This window comes from Natator depressus, chromosome 10 (assembly GCF_965152275.1).
Source record: "Natator depressus isolate rNatDep1 chromosome 10, rNatDep2.hap1, whole genome shotgun sequence".
Lineage (NCBI taxonomy): Eukaryota > Metazoa > Chordata > Testudines > Cheloniidae > Natator > Natator depressus.
In genome coordinates this window covers 48,014,689-48,028,702 of record NC_134243.1, presented here as the reverse complement: position 1 = coordinate 48,028,702, position 14,014 = coordinate 48,014,689, and the positions used below count along the sequence as shown (strand labels likewise).

The following is a 14,014-nucleotide window of genomic DNA, read 5'->3' as shown; positions in this document are numbered from 1 at the left end:
TCTACCTGTTGGTCACAGGAAAACCCCAGGCTAGCATTCCCTGAAATACCTCCAGGGAAAGGCCCAGCTGGGATACATTTCAGAGCAGTGGCACCTAACTCTGATAGATTCTCCAGTCTTTGGTTTTAACTGAGTCTTGCCTTTGTCAATTAGCAGAGGGGAGAAGCCCAGAAAGGCTGTTCTGCTGGCCAGGGAATGGGCTGAGTCACAGACTGTTTACTGGTATATAGACACAGCCGAGCTGAAATCCAGGTACTGACTAGCTTCCCCAGGACTAATGGAAAAAGGGTGTAGAGCACTTTGAACCTTGAGCTGCCCAAAGGGAAAGGCCTTAGCCTAACTGGTGATTCCCTTTTTATCTGAAAGGGAACACCAACACTTTGGGCTGAATTCTGGCTGGACTTATCCCCTGGCAAGCCCCTTCAGAGGTGTAACTGAGGGCATCAGTCCCAGCAGAATTTGTTCTTTGCTCTCTGCTGAGCCAACAGGCTTTTCGCCAGTGCAACTGGGTGCTGGCTCGCACTCAGAGCTGTGTGGATGGAAGCCCCAGATTTTTCTGTCTGAGACCACTAGAAACCGCCTCCAGGGGAGAGTCAGAGGAGAGGAAGAAAAATAAAAATCGGATACAGAACTGGACAGATCAAGAAGTCAAGATTTTGCATTCCAACTATCTATAGCAAATAGGGAGGTTGTTTTTTTTATTTCAACTTTTCATAAAAATCCGTAATTATTTAAATCAAAGTTACAGAGGAAAGTTCGTAACTTTTTATTGATTTATTTTATTTTTTGTTTGTTTGTTCCCCTCTCATCATTAGATCTGACACCGGCGTCCATCAGACGACTTCTTTACAAACATGGGAGTCCTGGAGACATCCACAGAATGTTCTCCTGGTATGAAGAGGTGGTGGTGCAGAGAGGTGGAGTCAGAGGGGAGGAGGGGTTCAGAGGAGGAGAGAGGTCGGTATGTTTGTAGCAACGTTCTTTTTTTTGTTTTTAAAAAAACTTTATTTGCAAATTGCTTCGGGTTAGATCATTTTCATGTTGAACTTGCGAGGCGCGTCGGCGGAGCTGATGCCGGCGTCAGACTTGCGCGGCACGTACTCGATCTCGATGTTGTGCTTCGTGTTGCCTTTCCCCCGGCTCCACAGGAAGAGAAGCACCAGACAGAAGAGCACCACGCCCAGGAAGGAGATGAATCCCATGGTGGTAGCGATGATGAGAGTCTTGATGTCGAAGGGGAAAGGCACGGTGGCGCGCGTGCTGTTGGCGTCGCTCTCGTTGGGTTGGTTGGAGATGAAAGCGAAGGTCTTGTTGGGCTGGTGGGGCCAATCTGGGGAGTAGCTCCGCACGTGAAGGTGCGCCAGCATGGTGTCATTGCCACCTGCATTGCTGGCGATGCATAGGTAGGTGCCATTGTCCTGGATCTGGGCGTAGCGCACCTCCAGAGTGCCATCGGGAAAGACAGTGAGCCGCCCATTGGTTTTGGTAGAGATGAGGTGCTTCCTGGGAGAGAGCCACATGATCGTGGGAGGTGGATCCCCATCTGCCCGGCAGACAAAATGTACTGTATGGCCCTCATCCACAAAGATCTGCTGCGGCTTGCGGTCCCGTATGCGTGCCCGGCGGCAGGTGAAATAGTTGGGCAGGAGCACGTCGGGGAAGTCCTTGAACTCCTTCCCCTGGACGAACTCAGGGGTGGAGCAGGTGGGCTGCTGCTTGTTGAAGTTCAACCTCCAGCGGCGTCGGAAAACCCAAAGCAGCCGGCAGTCGCAGGCTAAAGGGTTGTTATCCAAAATGAGCGTCTCCAGGTTCCCCACCGAGTGGAAGGCTGACTCCTCCAGTGTGGTCAGCAGGTTCCCGGAGACATTCAGGATGCGCAAGTAGTTGAGGCCTCTGAAGGCGTAGGGCTCCACAGTGGTGAGCTGCCCACCCACCAGCTGGATCTCCTGCAGCCGGAGCAGGTCATGCAGCATGGAGCCCTCAATGGTGAGGATGGGGTTGTAGGACAGGTTCAGGAACCTGAGATAAACTAAGTGCCTGACAGAGACGTAAGGGATGGAAGTCAGATTGCAGTGGGTGATGGACAAGGACGTCAGGTTCAGTCCATAGAGGCAGTTGGACGTCATGGTATCCAGATAGGGCCACTGGGAGATCTCAAGGACCTTAAGCCTGTAGAGCCTCCTAAATGAGTAATCCCTGATGGCATTGATGTTCAGGTGGCGCAGCCTCAGCACAATCAAGCCATGCAAGTGAGACAGCGCCTCCGTGGGGATGGAGGTCAAATTGCATTTCTCCAGGGTCAGCTGCTCCAAGCTGTTGAGGCCGCTAAAGGCCCGGTGGGAGATATAGACCAGATCATTGTCCCCAACCTCCAAAGACTTCAGGTTGTACAAGTCCTGGAACATGTAGTCTAGAAGGATCACAATTTTGTTCTCACTAATGTCTAGCTTGGTAAGATTGCTCAGTCCGGTAAACACCCCCAAGGGGATGAGCTTGAGTCGGTTACTCCTGAGACCCAGAGTCCTGAGGTTGAAGAGGTTGTTGAAAGCCCCAGGCTCAATGGCACTGATAATGTTCTCGTTTAACTCCAGCTCCTCCAAGTGAGGGTAGTTGGCAAATTCATCCTGGTTGAGAGTCTTGATTCGGTTCTTACCCAAGTCCAGGAGCCGAGTCTCAGTAGGGATCCCCTCGGGTACAGCAAGGAATCGCTTTCGATGGCACAGCACAGAGCGCTCCTGGGCAGAGCACTCGCAGCGGGGCGGGCAGCCCGTGGCAGAGCCGGAGAGGACGGATCCTAGCATCAGGAGGAGGATAGGCTGCCAGCAGGCCAGAATTGGGCTATGCATGCTCACCTCCCCAGCTATCATCCTATCTCTCACCTGCAAGCAACACAAAAACAAAAAGGGGGAGGAAAGAACAACAGCAGAGGTTAGCAAACAAAGGCCAGTGGAATGGCAAAAGTCACTTCTGTTCAAGTCAGCGTCAAAGTTCATTGACCTGCCAGTGCTGAAATTAACTAAAGGGGAAATACCGGGTCAATATTAGACATGTCTGCTCGATACATCCCTGCTATTTCAATATACAGTGTAGCCACCATGATGCTATCATTTGCAGTGTCACACATGCAGCCAGACGCACCTGTGCTGCAGAGATGGTAGGAAAGCACATTTAAGAGAGCAGAACACACACACTTGAAGGGCTGCAGGTAGAGCTGGCATGAGCGCAGCATTTCACTGGCTGGGGTAATGTCAGTCCCCATACTAGCCAGCCAGCGGTCTATCCAGTCATTAGTCATCTTTAGACTTCCTCTCCCCGCCCATCATTTTTCCTCCCCTCCTTGCTTGGTCTTAGTACTTGCCCTAGCAGCTGTGTCCAATTTCACACCTTGGAAGGGTGGGACAGTGGCTATCAGGGATCTATGAGTAGCAGAGCTAGTATGTTCTGCTTCTAGGCCTACAGCTTCACCATGCATTTACCACTAGCTATGGGGCAAAGATCCCTACGCACTTGCCAGGTCCTGTATTTCTCCACAGACCAACTCCTGCCCCCCAACCTAGATTCTTCCTTATGTTTTCTCAGCATCCCCCGGGGGGGTGGCGGGCTGTCCCTGGGACTCCCTTCCCTGTAGACAGATTACTAAATTGTGGTCTCAATTGTTACCACCTGGGCAGTTGCGAATGTGGTTCAGCCACTACAGGGGGTTTGAATAGCGTGCTCCATGTGGCCAAATTCACAGGGTCTCGGGGCAGGGAATTCCCTTTCACACTGATCTTTAGGTATCCACATGGTCTGGCAAAGGAAGTCAATGTTTCTGCCCCCAAGGCTGGCAGTAGAGGCTAACAAACAATAATTAGTCCAGCTTCCTGTCACTAAGCTGACCTGATGAGGGCAGGGGGTGCCCATTATTATGATGGTAGTGTCGACTCTGCTGGGTGCTGCATGGACACACAGTAAAAGCCAATGGCTGTCCAAAAGAACTTACAATCTAAAGCAGACAGACAAAGGGCTGAAGGGGAAAGAGTGACTTGACCAAGGTGACTTGACCAAGGTCACGCTGCAAGTCAGTGGCTGAGTGAAGAACAGAACCCAGGTCTCCTGCTCAGTGCTTTCACCAGTGGGCCACGCTGCTGCTCAGACTGGGGCTCTTGTAGATGGGTATGGTGGGGCCACGGGGGAATTCCTCAGTAAACCAGTTATGCTGTACGACTGTGAGCGATGACAAAGCCTGAAAGCTTATAATATAATTTCTCACGGCAAAGCGATCTGACAAAAAACCATCCATGTTGAAAAAGCATCTATTATTTAGGCATTAACTGGCTGAAACCTGTCTCTGTCCCATCCCCCGATCTAACTGGCTCCCTGAGAGACCTGGCCTGAGACGCCTCTATGTTAACGGCTTGCTTTGCAGTCTGCTCAGAGTCAGCCAGGAGAACAGTCTCCACTAATGAAGTCAGAGTTTGGAGGTGAGGTGCATACAAAAAGGAGGGAGCCTGCACTTCGGCCAGCAGCACCCTAATGAGGTGCTGAGGAACCAGGAAGCGTGATCCCGCCCGCTGACACAGCTTTCTGGCAGGGGTGCAGCAACCCCCACCAATCCCACCGTCTGCTGGGAAGAAAGGGAGAGGCAGGGGCTTGATGCAGATGGTGCCTGAGGAAGAAGTGAAGCCATGGTGGTGATGCCTTCATTTACTTGTCCAAAGCCACTCCTGGGCAAAATCATCCCCCAACTTTTGATGATTGAATGGGGAATGTTTTACACACACACACACACACACTTTAAGCTCTTGAAATGAGTCAGTTCCCTTTAGATGGAACTTGAATACAGAAACTGCCTTTTGAATGCAGAGGTGCTGGAATGCAGAATTCAGCCCAGACTAGAGAGACAGGGAAAACCCAGACAGTGGAGTAGCCCACATTGTGTCGAGGGCCAGAGAATGGCAGCTGAGAAAGGAACAGGTTCCACTTAGAACAGAAAGCAATGTACTCTTCGGGGCTGGATTCTCCTCTACCCCATGGACTCCAGTGGAGTTACTCCTGACTATTCATGTCTCTGCCACTAACCCTCTCTGCGTCCTGGGGCAAGTCACTTAACCCTTCCTGTGCCTTAGTTCCCCATCGGCCAAAAGGCAATAACGATATTTACCTGGCTTTGCAACGTGTTCCGTGATCATGGGTAAAAGGAACATTGTACTTACAAACTACCATTAACCTTTTAAAAACAAAGGCTGGGCTTTTGGGGACCTGGGCACCTAGATCCATTACGCTGCCTTGAAGATGCCTGTCTGCGAGCATGCCCCAATACCCCTGTTCTTTATCACCATGTCTCGACCTGGGGGAGGTAAACACAATATGGCTCTCAGCATCCATTGTTGCCACTGGAATCCAAAGTGAAAACACTTAAGTCTCTTTTTTCCCTGTTGCTTTTAATTGTATCAGATTACAGAGGGCCTGGGTGGGGGAAACCACTGACCGCTGAATGGAGTATTTACATGCAAAAGCAAGTCCTTGGGTAGAAGAACCGAGGTGCAAAAGAGGGGCTCAGAATTTCCATCCCCAAACCGGCAGCAGAATTGGTTTTACTGCACCAGCAAATGAAACACCAGGGAAGTGTAAACAGAATCTACTCTATAGGCATGGGATCCGGGAATGTCCTGTGAGCCCACTGCTGGGGCCTTCTTGCTAACAAAAACTGCCTGTTCCCTTCATTCACTAGGGAAAGGATGAAAAAAAACTAACCAGATTTCCTCACTAAAGCAAAAAATGTCCACAAGAGAAGACTTTCGGATAGATTTCCTGGCCAATATGGGATGGGCCCTGGAAAAAGTCTTTGATCAGAGACAGACGTGGTACTGATTTCTGGGCTTGCCAGGAACGCAATGGGACAAGGCCATAGGAAGTGATTTTTTGTGTCAATCTGAAGTCGTTTTAGCTACAATCCTGGCCTTCCTCCTGGAACCAGCCCTTATGTAGCTTTGGCTGGGGATTTATGGCAGCATTGAATACTGAAACACCATCAGCATGACAACACAACCACCAAGGATCCTGTAACAGGGCAGGTCAGAGCTTTCCAAGGATGGGCTTTGCTGGTGTTAACTACTTTGTCCCTAGGACAGGGGAGGGCAAACTACAGCCCATCACGGCTTTCAATCCGGCCTGCGGGCTTGCCAGCCCCGTGGTGCACTGGGTCTAAGGCAGGCTCCCTGCCTGCCCTGGCCCCGTGCCACTCCTGGAAGCAGCCAGCACCACGTCCCTGTGGCCCCTGGGGAGCGGGGTGGGGTGGGGAGAGGGCTCCAAGCGCTGCCCTTGCCTGCAGGCACTGCCCCCCCGCAGCTCCCATTGGCCAGGAATGGGGAACTGTGGCCAATGGGAGCTTTGGGAGTGGTATCTGCAAGGGAGGGCAGCGTGCGGAGCCGCCTGCCCCACTTCACCCCCAGGAGCCACTGCCGGACAGGCTGGCCACTTCCGGGAGCGGCATGGGGCCAGGGCAGGTGGGAGCCTGCCTTAGCCCCACTGCATGCTGCTGCTACCCCAGAGCTGCTTGAGGTAAGTGGTGCTGGGCTGGAGCCCGCACCCTGAACCCCTCCTGCACCCCAACCCCCTGCCCTGAGCCCCCTAACTCCCTGCTTTGAGACCCCCTACTGCACCCCTCCTGTACCCCAACCCCCTGCTGCACCCAAACCCCTTGCCCTGAGCCTCTTCCTGCACACCGCACCCCCTCCCACACTCTGCACTCCCCCCTACTCCAGCCCTACATTCATGGCCCTGCATACAGTTTCCCCACCCAGATGTTGCCCTCGGGCCAAAAAGTTTGCCCATCCCTGCCGTAGGATCTGATCTCAAGTGATTTCAGATGGAAGTGATATAAATGTCCCTATCTCAAACACACACACCTCCTCTCCCAGTTATTTCCCCTAAGCAATCCCCAGCTTCCTCATCAATCATCATCCAATGAAGTGAGCTGTAGCTCACAAAAGCTCATGCTCAAATAAATTGGTTAGTCTCTAAGGTGCCACAAGTCCTCCTTTTCTTTTTGCGAATACAGACTAACACGGCTGTTACTCTGAAACCTGTCAAATGGCACTATTCTTTTGACCTAATGTAGGTGGGTTGATCACTTCTCTAGTAGCCATCTCAACCATTTGCACTCCAGAAAGTTGTTCCTTGTTTGCACCCCAAGTCAACACTGTCTTTAAGTGGGGGCCAGACCAGGCTGGGATTTGGAGGATACTGAACCCTAGTTTTCTTCTGAAAAGAAGAATGCAGTAACTCTTCCCACGCCAGGTTAGCAGGAGACACCCCCCCAAATCCACCACCACCTTCCAGGACTCTGTCTAGTCTAGTGGCTCTTCCCGCCTCATCCCCAGCCCTCCCTGCTCTGGAATGGAAGAGGCAATTTGAAAGTTAAATGAATGAAGGGAGCTGAGCTAGTGAAAAACTTGGAATGGGGAGACACTGAGTACTATATAAAGTTATTCCGGGGGAGTTATGGCTTTGCAAAGGCAGCTTATACCTTCAAACCATAAACAATCCCATCTCCTTGTCAGTGGGATGCTAAAGCTGCATGTCACATTGCTTCTGGTGTACTTATTTTTTATGTTGCTCAAGCTGTTATGAAGGATCAAATCACATTAATATCGTACATTATATGTACAACTACCCCTGGCTCTGTTTATATCCATTGTTACATATACACTCTGCATTGCCTTCACTAATGCTATTTATGGCTACCGCTGAATATACTCCACACATTACTTTCACCGGTTCAGTTTATATCCATCATTATATATATCCTGTGCATTACTTTGCCTCGCACTATTTATGGCTCTTGGATATACTCTGTGCATTAGTTTCATTGCTTCTGTTTATATCCATCATTTTATATAGATAGATGCCCCATGTATAACTTACTTTCCTTCCAAAAAAGATTATTTGAACATTTTTTGCAAAATGCAAGGATGAAAAGCGATGTGCAATCCATAAATGTATCAGTTTTCGCTCTCTCATAAACCAGAACAGTAATGTCCTCGCCCAATTCAAACTGGGGTATTAATTACAGTCTGCTGCACAGAATTCCTCCCACAGTTTCAATTTGATACGGCATTCTTCACCTCTTGCCCTAGATTGCTGTGCAGTGTTGCTGGCTGCTGGTGAACGGCTGATGCGTTCCACCCCAGAGGTGACTGCATTTCAGGAGTGTGCAAAGTGATTCCTGTGTGTACATAATTTGTAAACACCGTCACAATCATTCCTAACGGGTTGCTCTAAGGCTCACTGAGATCAGTGGAAAGGTTTCCATTTGCTTCACTAACTGGATCAGGCCACAAAGCGCTAAATGAATGTAGGATATTTATTATTAATCATCCTTCATGGCATAACATCAATATTGCCAACCATGCTGATCACTGTTATAAAGCCCTGGCTGGGATGATTTAGTTGGGGATTGGTCCTGCTTTGAGCAGGGGGTTGGACTAGATGACCTCCTGAGGTCCCTTCCAACCCTGATATTCTATGATTCTATGAACACTGCCATGTTCACTGGCGTAGTATTTGATATCACAGAGATGAGACCTGAATCTATTCTGAAGGATATAATTGGCTTCTGAGGCTGGGACAATACCAGAGACGTCAAGGTCTCAGCCAAGGGGCCTGCTACCTCTGCCAACTGGTGGCCAGACACTAGGGTGGACATAACCAATTAGTAGAGTCCTTGGTAGTTGCACTTGTGTGTTTGCCCAGCATATTCCTGTAATTAAGACAAACTTGGACCCTTGTTGAGCGAGTGGGCAGCAACGGTATCCAGGGAGCCAAAAGGAGCCATGTCCAGCTGGTGAGTGGCTATCTCAATACCTCCCCAGGGCTCTTCCCACATGTGGGGGAGCCAGAGCAGGTCTTCCACCCAGAGCCATTCCAAGGAGGCTAAACAAGCTGTTTTCATGCTTTCATGTCCATCAGACAAAAAGTGCTATTTATTTTGCAACTGCCGGAGTAAACTTTGCACCTCTGAAACCATGTCTTCCAGGAAGATGTAGAAATCCCAGCTAATGTGCTGCGACTCTGCTGGAAATGGGGCAGCAGGTACCACTCTAAACTCTTTGTTGGATCACATTACATGCAGCGAAAGGAACGTTTTGCAGTGCAGTCGCTCAGAGCGCATGCTTTCAAAATGCATGCGCTTTCTCTTTAATCGTCATCTCTGTTAATCTCTCTTGGAATCCAATTCCCTATACTCACAATCTTGCTGAGAAAGACATAAAAAAGCAAAACATTATAAGCAAAACAAAACACAGTCGAAAGGGTCTAATTGCACTGAGATTGGAAAGACTTCACCTTATGATGCTGAAAAACAGCCTGCCTTATTTGGATGTGTTCTTAGCTGAAATTTCCGTGCTCGTCACCTTTATGGGCAACTGCTAATGCTGGCTTCAGACAGGTGCAGAATAGGTGGGGTTGTTGTGGTATCTCTCTTGATATTACAATCTGAGCTTCCCCAAGAATTCCTCTAATAGGTGCCAAGTTCTTCCCTGGTGTACCTCCACCAGTGTCAATGGAATCACGCCTGGGGTGAATTTGGCCCTGTATATTCATCATGATTTGCAACAGCTCTGATATGGCAAAGAGCTTTGGCAACAACCTTTGTTTTGGCATGCAACACCGCCTATTGTTCCACTCCTAGACCCAGCAGAGCTTTGCCAATGCACTTAGTTCAGACTTCCAACCTAGCCACTATTCTCTAACCTGAGCCCTGAGCAAAGGCACACATCCTGCAGTGCACCTCAGTACTGACCTTCCACAAACTCCACCATTCAACCATCCCAAGGCTCCTCCCGAGCAGAGATCCATTGGAGCTGATTTACACCAGCTGAGGATCTGGCCCTATGCCACACATGGTGACAAGGGGATAATTTGCCTGGTTAGGCTGAAATACACCTGGTATTGTGGAATTATTACATGTTCTTTGTCTGAGCCTTCTAGTAACTGCACAGAATACAATGTAGCCATGAAAAACAACAGCAGCCAAATAAGCCTTCAGTGGTAGAATTTAAGGCTTTGGAGGCCAAGAGTTAAAAAGATGAACAAACATGATAAATGAACAAAGCAAAATCTGCATATTATTACAGACTAGACAAACCTACTTGCATATAATTAAAGTCTAGACACACCTCACGTAGTATTAGTTCTGGGCTAAATTTAAACCCATGATAAATACAAGCCCTGACAAAAACATCCGTAATGCTAATAGCTGAAGCCACATAAAAGGCCCAGGATAAAGACAACGAATACACTGAAAAATACAGCGTGAAGATGAGCTTTAAATCACTTCTGTTTCCCATTTACCTTTGGACATTTCAGAGCAAAACAAGTCTCTTCCAAGGCTGAGCTGGCGATAGAAACCCCCTTCTAAAAATCAAGATTTTTGCATGATCTGATGTTGACTACCTAGCTCAGATCATGCAGCAATCACTGAAGGGGTAAAGGTCTGGCAGAGTTTGGAGCACTCTTGAATTTGCTCAGTGAGGGAAAATGAGATCTAACAAATGTACCCTCTGATCTGGAACACCGCTGCTTTCCTGAACCTAGTGAGTCACTTACACTAGTGCCCAAACGGTGTAAAATGCCCCCATGGTAAAGACCCTCACAGGGGTGGATGAATGCAGAGCAACGGAGAATCAGGATCCAATCACTTTGACCTCACACTTGTGCAAATCTGGGGTGACTCCACTGAAATCACTGGGACCCACAGGAGTAAAACCAGTGTGAGGGCTGGAGAATCGCCCCCAAGAAGATAACTGCCCAATACATGGCTCTGCCCTGGTGGGCGGCATGTGACCCTGTCCATAACTTGGCCCTGGAAATAAGATCCATTCCTCTTAACTGATGCTTCCCGGATCAGCAGGGGTGAGCAGCTGGGTTTGCTTGGCAGGTAGCGGTTAATCTAGTGAGAGGTGTATAACTTGTTGCCCTTTCTTGGGAAGGGGTCTGGTCCAGGTATCTAGATGGGGATTTCTCCATGGTTTGGACTGGTTTCTTTTTTTCCCCTTTCTCTCACTGCAGGCCTAGAGAGAGGCCTTTGCTGTTTCTTGTGTAATTGCTCTGTGAGGGTAGGTCTACACAGCCCCAGCAGCAAGTCTCAGAGCCCGAGTTGAAGGATTTGGGCTTGCATGATGGTGCTAAAAACAGCTGTGGAGATGTTGTGGTTCAGGCTGGAGGTCAGGCTTTGAAACCCACCCCCGAGTTCCTGAGTTCAGAGCCTGAGTTCCAGCCTGAGCCCAGTCATCGACAGGGCTAGGTGCAGCACAATGTCTGAGAGCCCCAATCTGATACTCGCTGCTGCGGTTGCCACCTGCTATGTAGACGTACCTTGAAAAGCCGAATAAATACGCTGCTTCAGGGAGAGGGAAAGTGGCACCGCGCACCGTCACTTACACCTGTGCAAAGTGGGAATAAAGTACCACCCTGCTTCTGATCTGGTTGTGTCTGGTACAGTTTCCCCAGGTGTAACTGACAATGAGGCAGCAGGTGGCAGTGAAGCAGGCTCACAGCCGCCAGCATACAACTGTACGGGAGGGAAAAACCCTGGCCCATTATGCTGTGACGTTGTGCACGTTTTTATGTCAGCACTATTATGTCAGCATGACATCACTTTCTGCACACATAACGCCTCCTCCACCATTGTCTATGTCAGTGTTATAATCAGGGCTGGTTTCAAACCCATTTGGCCATCCTGGGTCCACAGGTTAAGCTTGAATGGTATTGGGTTTATGTTAAGCATAGGAGAAAGGGAGCCGAGAGAAAATTCCCACCTCTACCTCTCTATATCGAAGATGAAGGGGGTGCTACTTAGCTGAGTGTAAATCAGTGTGGTAGACAGATGCCAATGCAGCTACACTGATTTACACCAGCTGAGGAGCTGGGCCAAAGGGGAGAATGGGAGAAGATGGAGGGAAAAAAAGAGAAAAACACAGTAAAAGTAGATTGGAAAGGGAAGCAATTTGGAAAAAGTTGCAGAGAGGGAGAAAAATGAAAATGAAAAATTAAGAACAATGGGCCTGCTCCTCGGATGGCATAAATCTGCATAGCTCTACTTGGACCATACCTGTAGTATCAATAATTCCCCACTGGGCCCAGCCTAGAGGTATTTTTTGTGCTGGGTGGGGTGGGGAAGTGGTGGCTCTAATTCTGAGCTGGCATTTACACTGAATAACAGCACTTAAGTCAGCAGGATGGTCTCCATTATGAAAGCACGGACTACCCTGTAGCTAAAGAAGTAAACATGATGTAGCAAAAATAAACCAACTGAAATCGCCCTTAGGGAAAACGAAAACGCAAGGGTTTAAACCCCCAGGGAAACACAGTTTGTGCACTTAGAAGGTTCATAAGTCCCCAGGCTCCCTGGAGTTTTGCCCATCCCTGTTTACGTGACTTAGTCTTTTTTTTTTTTTTTTTTTGCAGAAGACATCACCAAGTTATTCTGTGTACCGTCCCAGCCACGGAACCCCATATTGTTACTGCTCGTTGTGATCAGAATCCTGGAGCCAGGAGCTTGGCCTTCTCTAGGCCGGAAGGAATCTGGAGTGGGGTTTCAGATAAGCTGACAGAGCAAGATTATTGAAAAAAAAAAAGAAACAACAGAAATTTCTGAGTCAGCTCATAAAAACATCTGGTAATCATAAATTATAGAGTGCGCGACGTTCACCCTTGAGCCAGCTGCCCATGAGAGACTCTCCAAGCATCTCCAGTGACTTTGGGAAACATTTTCTGAGCAAGAAAATAATGCATCAAAGTCACTGGAATTTGCTGGGGCACAGGTGGACGAGTCCTACAGCTCGCAGGGGTGGGCTGGTTGATCCCACTGCATTGAGGGGCTGGACATCTGAAACCTAATACACTGCTGAGCAGATCCCACTGTGCTGGGAGTGTGAATCTTGACACTAGTGCACAGAGTCCTGACCTGGACCCAGGGCTGTGGGTAGGGTGACCAGATGTCCTGATTTTATAGGGACAGTCCCGATATTCAGGGCTTTGTCTTATATAGGCTCCTATTACCCCCCACCCCATCCCAATTTTTCACACTGGCTATCTGGTCACCCTAGGTGTGGGACTAACCCTGGTCTCTGGGTTTTGGGTTTATAAACAAACCCCACAAACAAGGGTCTCGGCTTCAGCCCTCTCGCCTCCTCCCAGCTGCACCAACTAAATCAAATTTTATTGCACTTGACTATGTTTTAGAGCTAAAGACTCCAGGTTTACAAATAAATATTTAACAACATTTCCTGCTGGTAAGAGAGTTGCTTCTCGAGACCCTGGGCTCGGTGCTAAATGTTCCTGTAGCTAACTGCAAAGCAGCAAAACAAGGGAAAAGCTTTAATTTGCCAAACACGTCTCTATCTGTTTCCTTCTCTCTCCATCATTTGCTTCGCTTCCATCATTCGTTTGCTCACTCTCTCTCTCTCCTGCCTCCTTTTCCATCCAAAATATATATATGTATATATATATATATATATAGCCGGCTGACATCTGAAAACAGGCAGCTAGTCCAAAAGGTGTGTTTGGAGTCACTTAATAGATGCAGGTGAAGACCACACTGCACCCGACTCCAGACAGGGTAGGCGAAATGTTCCATTTAGGCTGCAGAAAGCCAGTGCTCTGTAGGATTAAACTGGAGCCTTTCAGCATATTCCCAGCTCCCACTAGCCTGCTTTTCCTCTGCTGACCACTTCTACTCCGACACCCACGCCCTGGTGTTCCAAAGTCCATGCTGCATTCACCCCCATGCTGCTCTCCTAGCCAGCAGTCCACAGAATACAGCCCGCCCAGGAGAGCCTCCACTGTTCACCCATCTCGCCTTTATATCATCCCGTCTTTCCTCCCCCTAGTCTCCCAATGCCCAAAGGGTGTAAAATGCCCCCATGCTAAAGATCTTCACAGGGGTGGATGAATGCAGAGCAACGGAGAATCAGGATCCTTTGCTTTTACCACGTCCCTCCATTATCACCTTGTATCTAACAATCTCTCA

At 48.9% G+C, this 14,014-nt stretch overlaps 1 protein-coding gene across 6 annotated transcripts in view; it reads right to left on the bottom strand.

The window, feature by feature from the left end:
- Positions 1-697: 697 nt before the first annotated feature.
- LINGO1 (leucine rich repeat and Ig domain containing 1) overlaps positions 698-14,014 on the bottom strand; it is a 447,785-nt gene continuing 434,468 nt past the window's right edge. For all 6 annotated transcript variants that reach the window (XM_074966038.1, XM_074966039.1, XM_074966037.1 and 3 more), the window contains one exon: positions 698-2,879. In XM_074966038.1, coding sequence (XP_074822139.1) covers positions 1,026-2,867 — 1,842 coding nt within the window. In that variant the 5' untranslated portion in view covers positions 2,868-2,879 and the 3' untranslated portion in view covers positions 698-1,025. The remainder of the gene's footprint in view (positions 2,880-14,014) is intronic.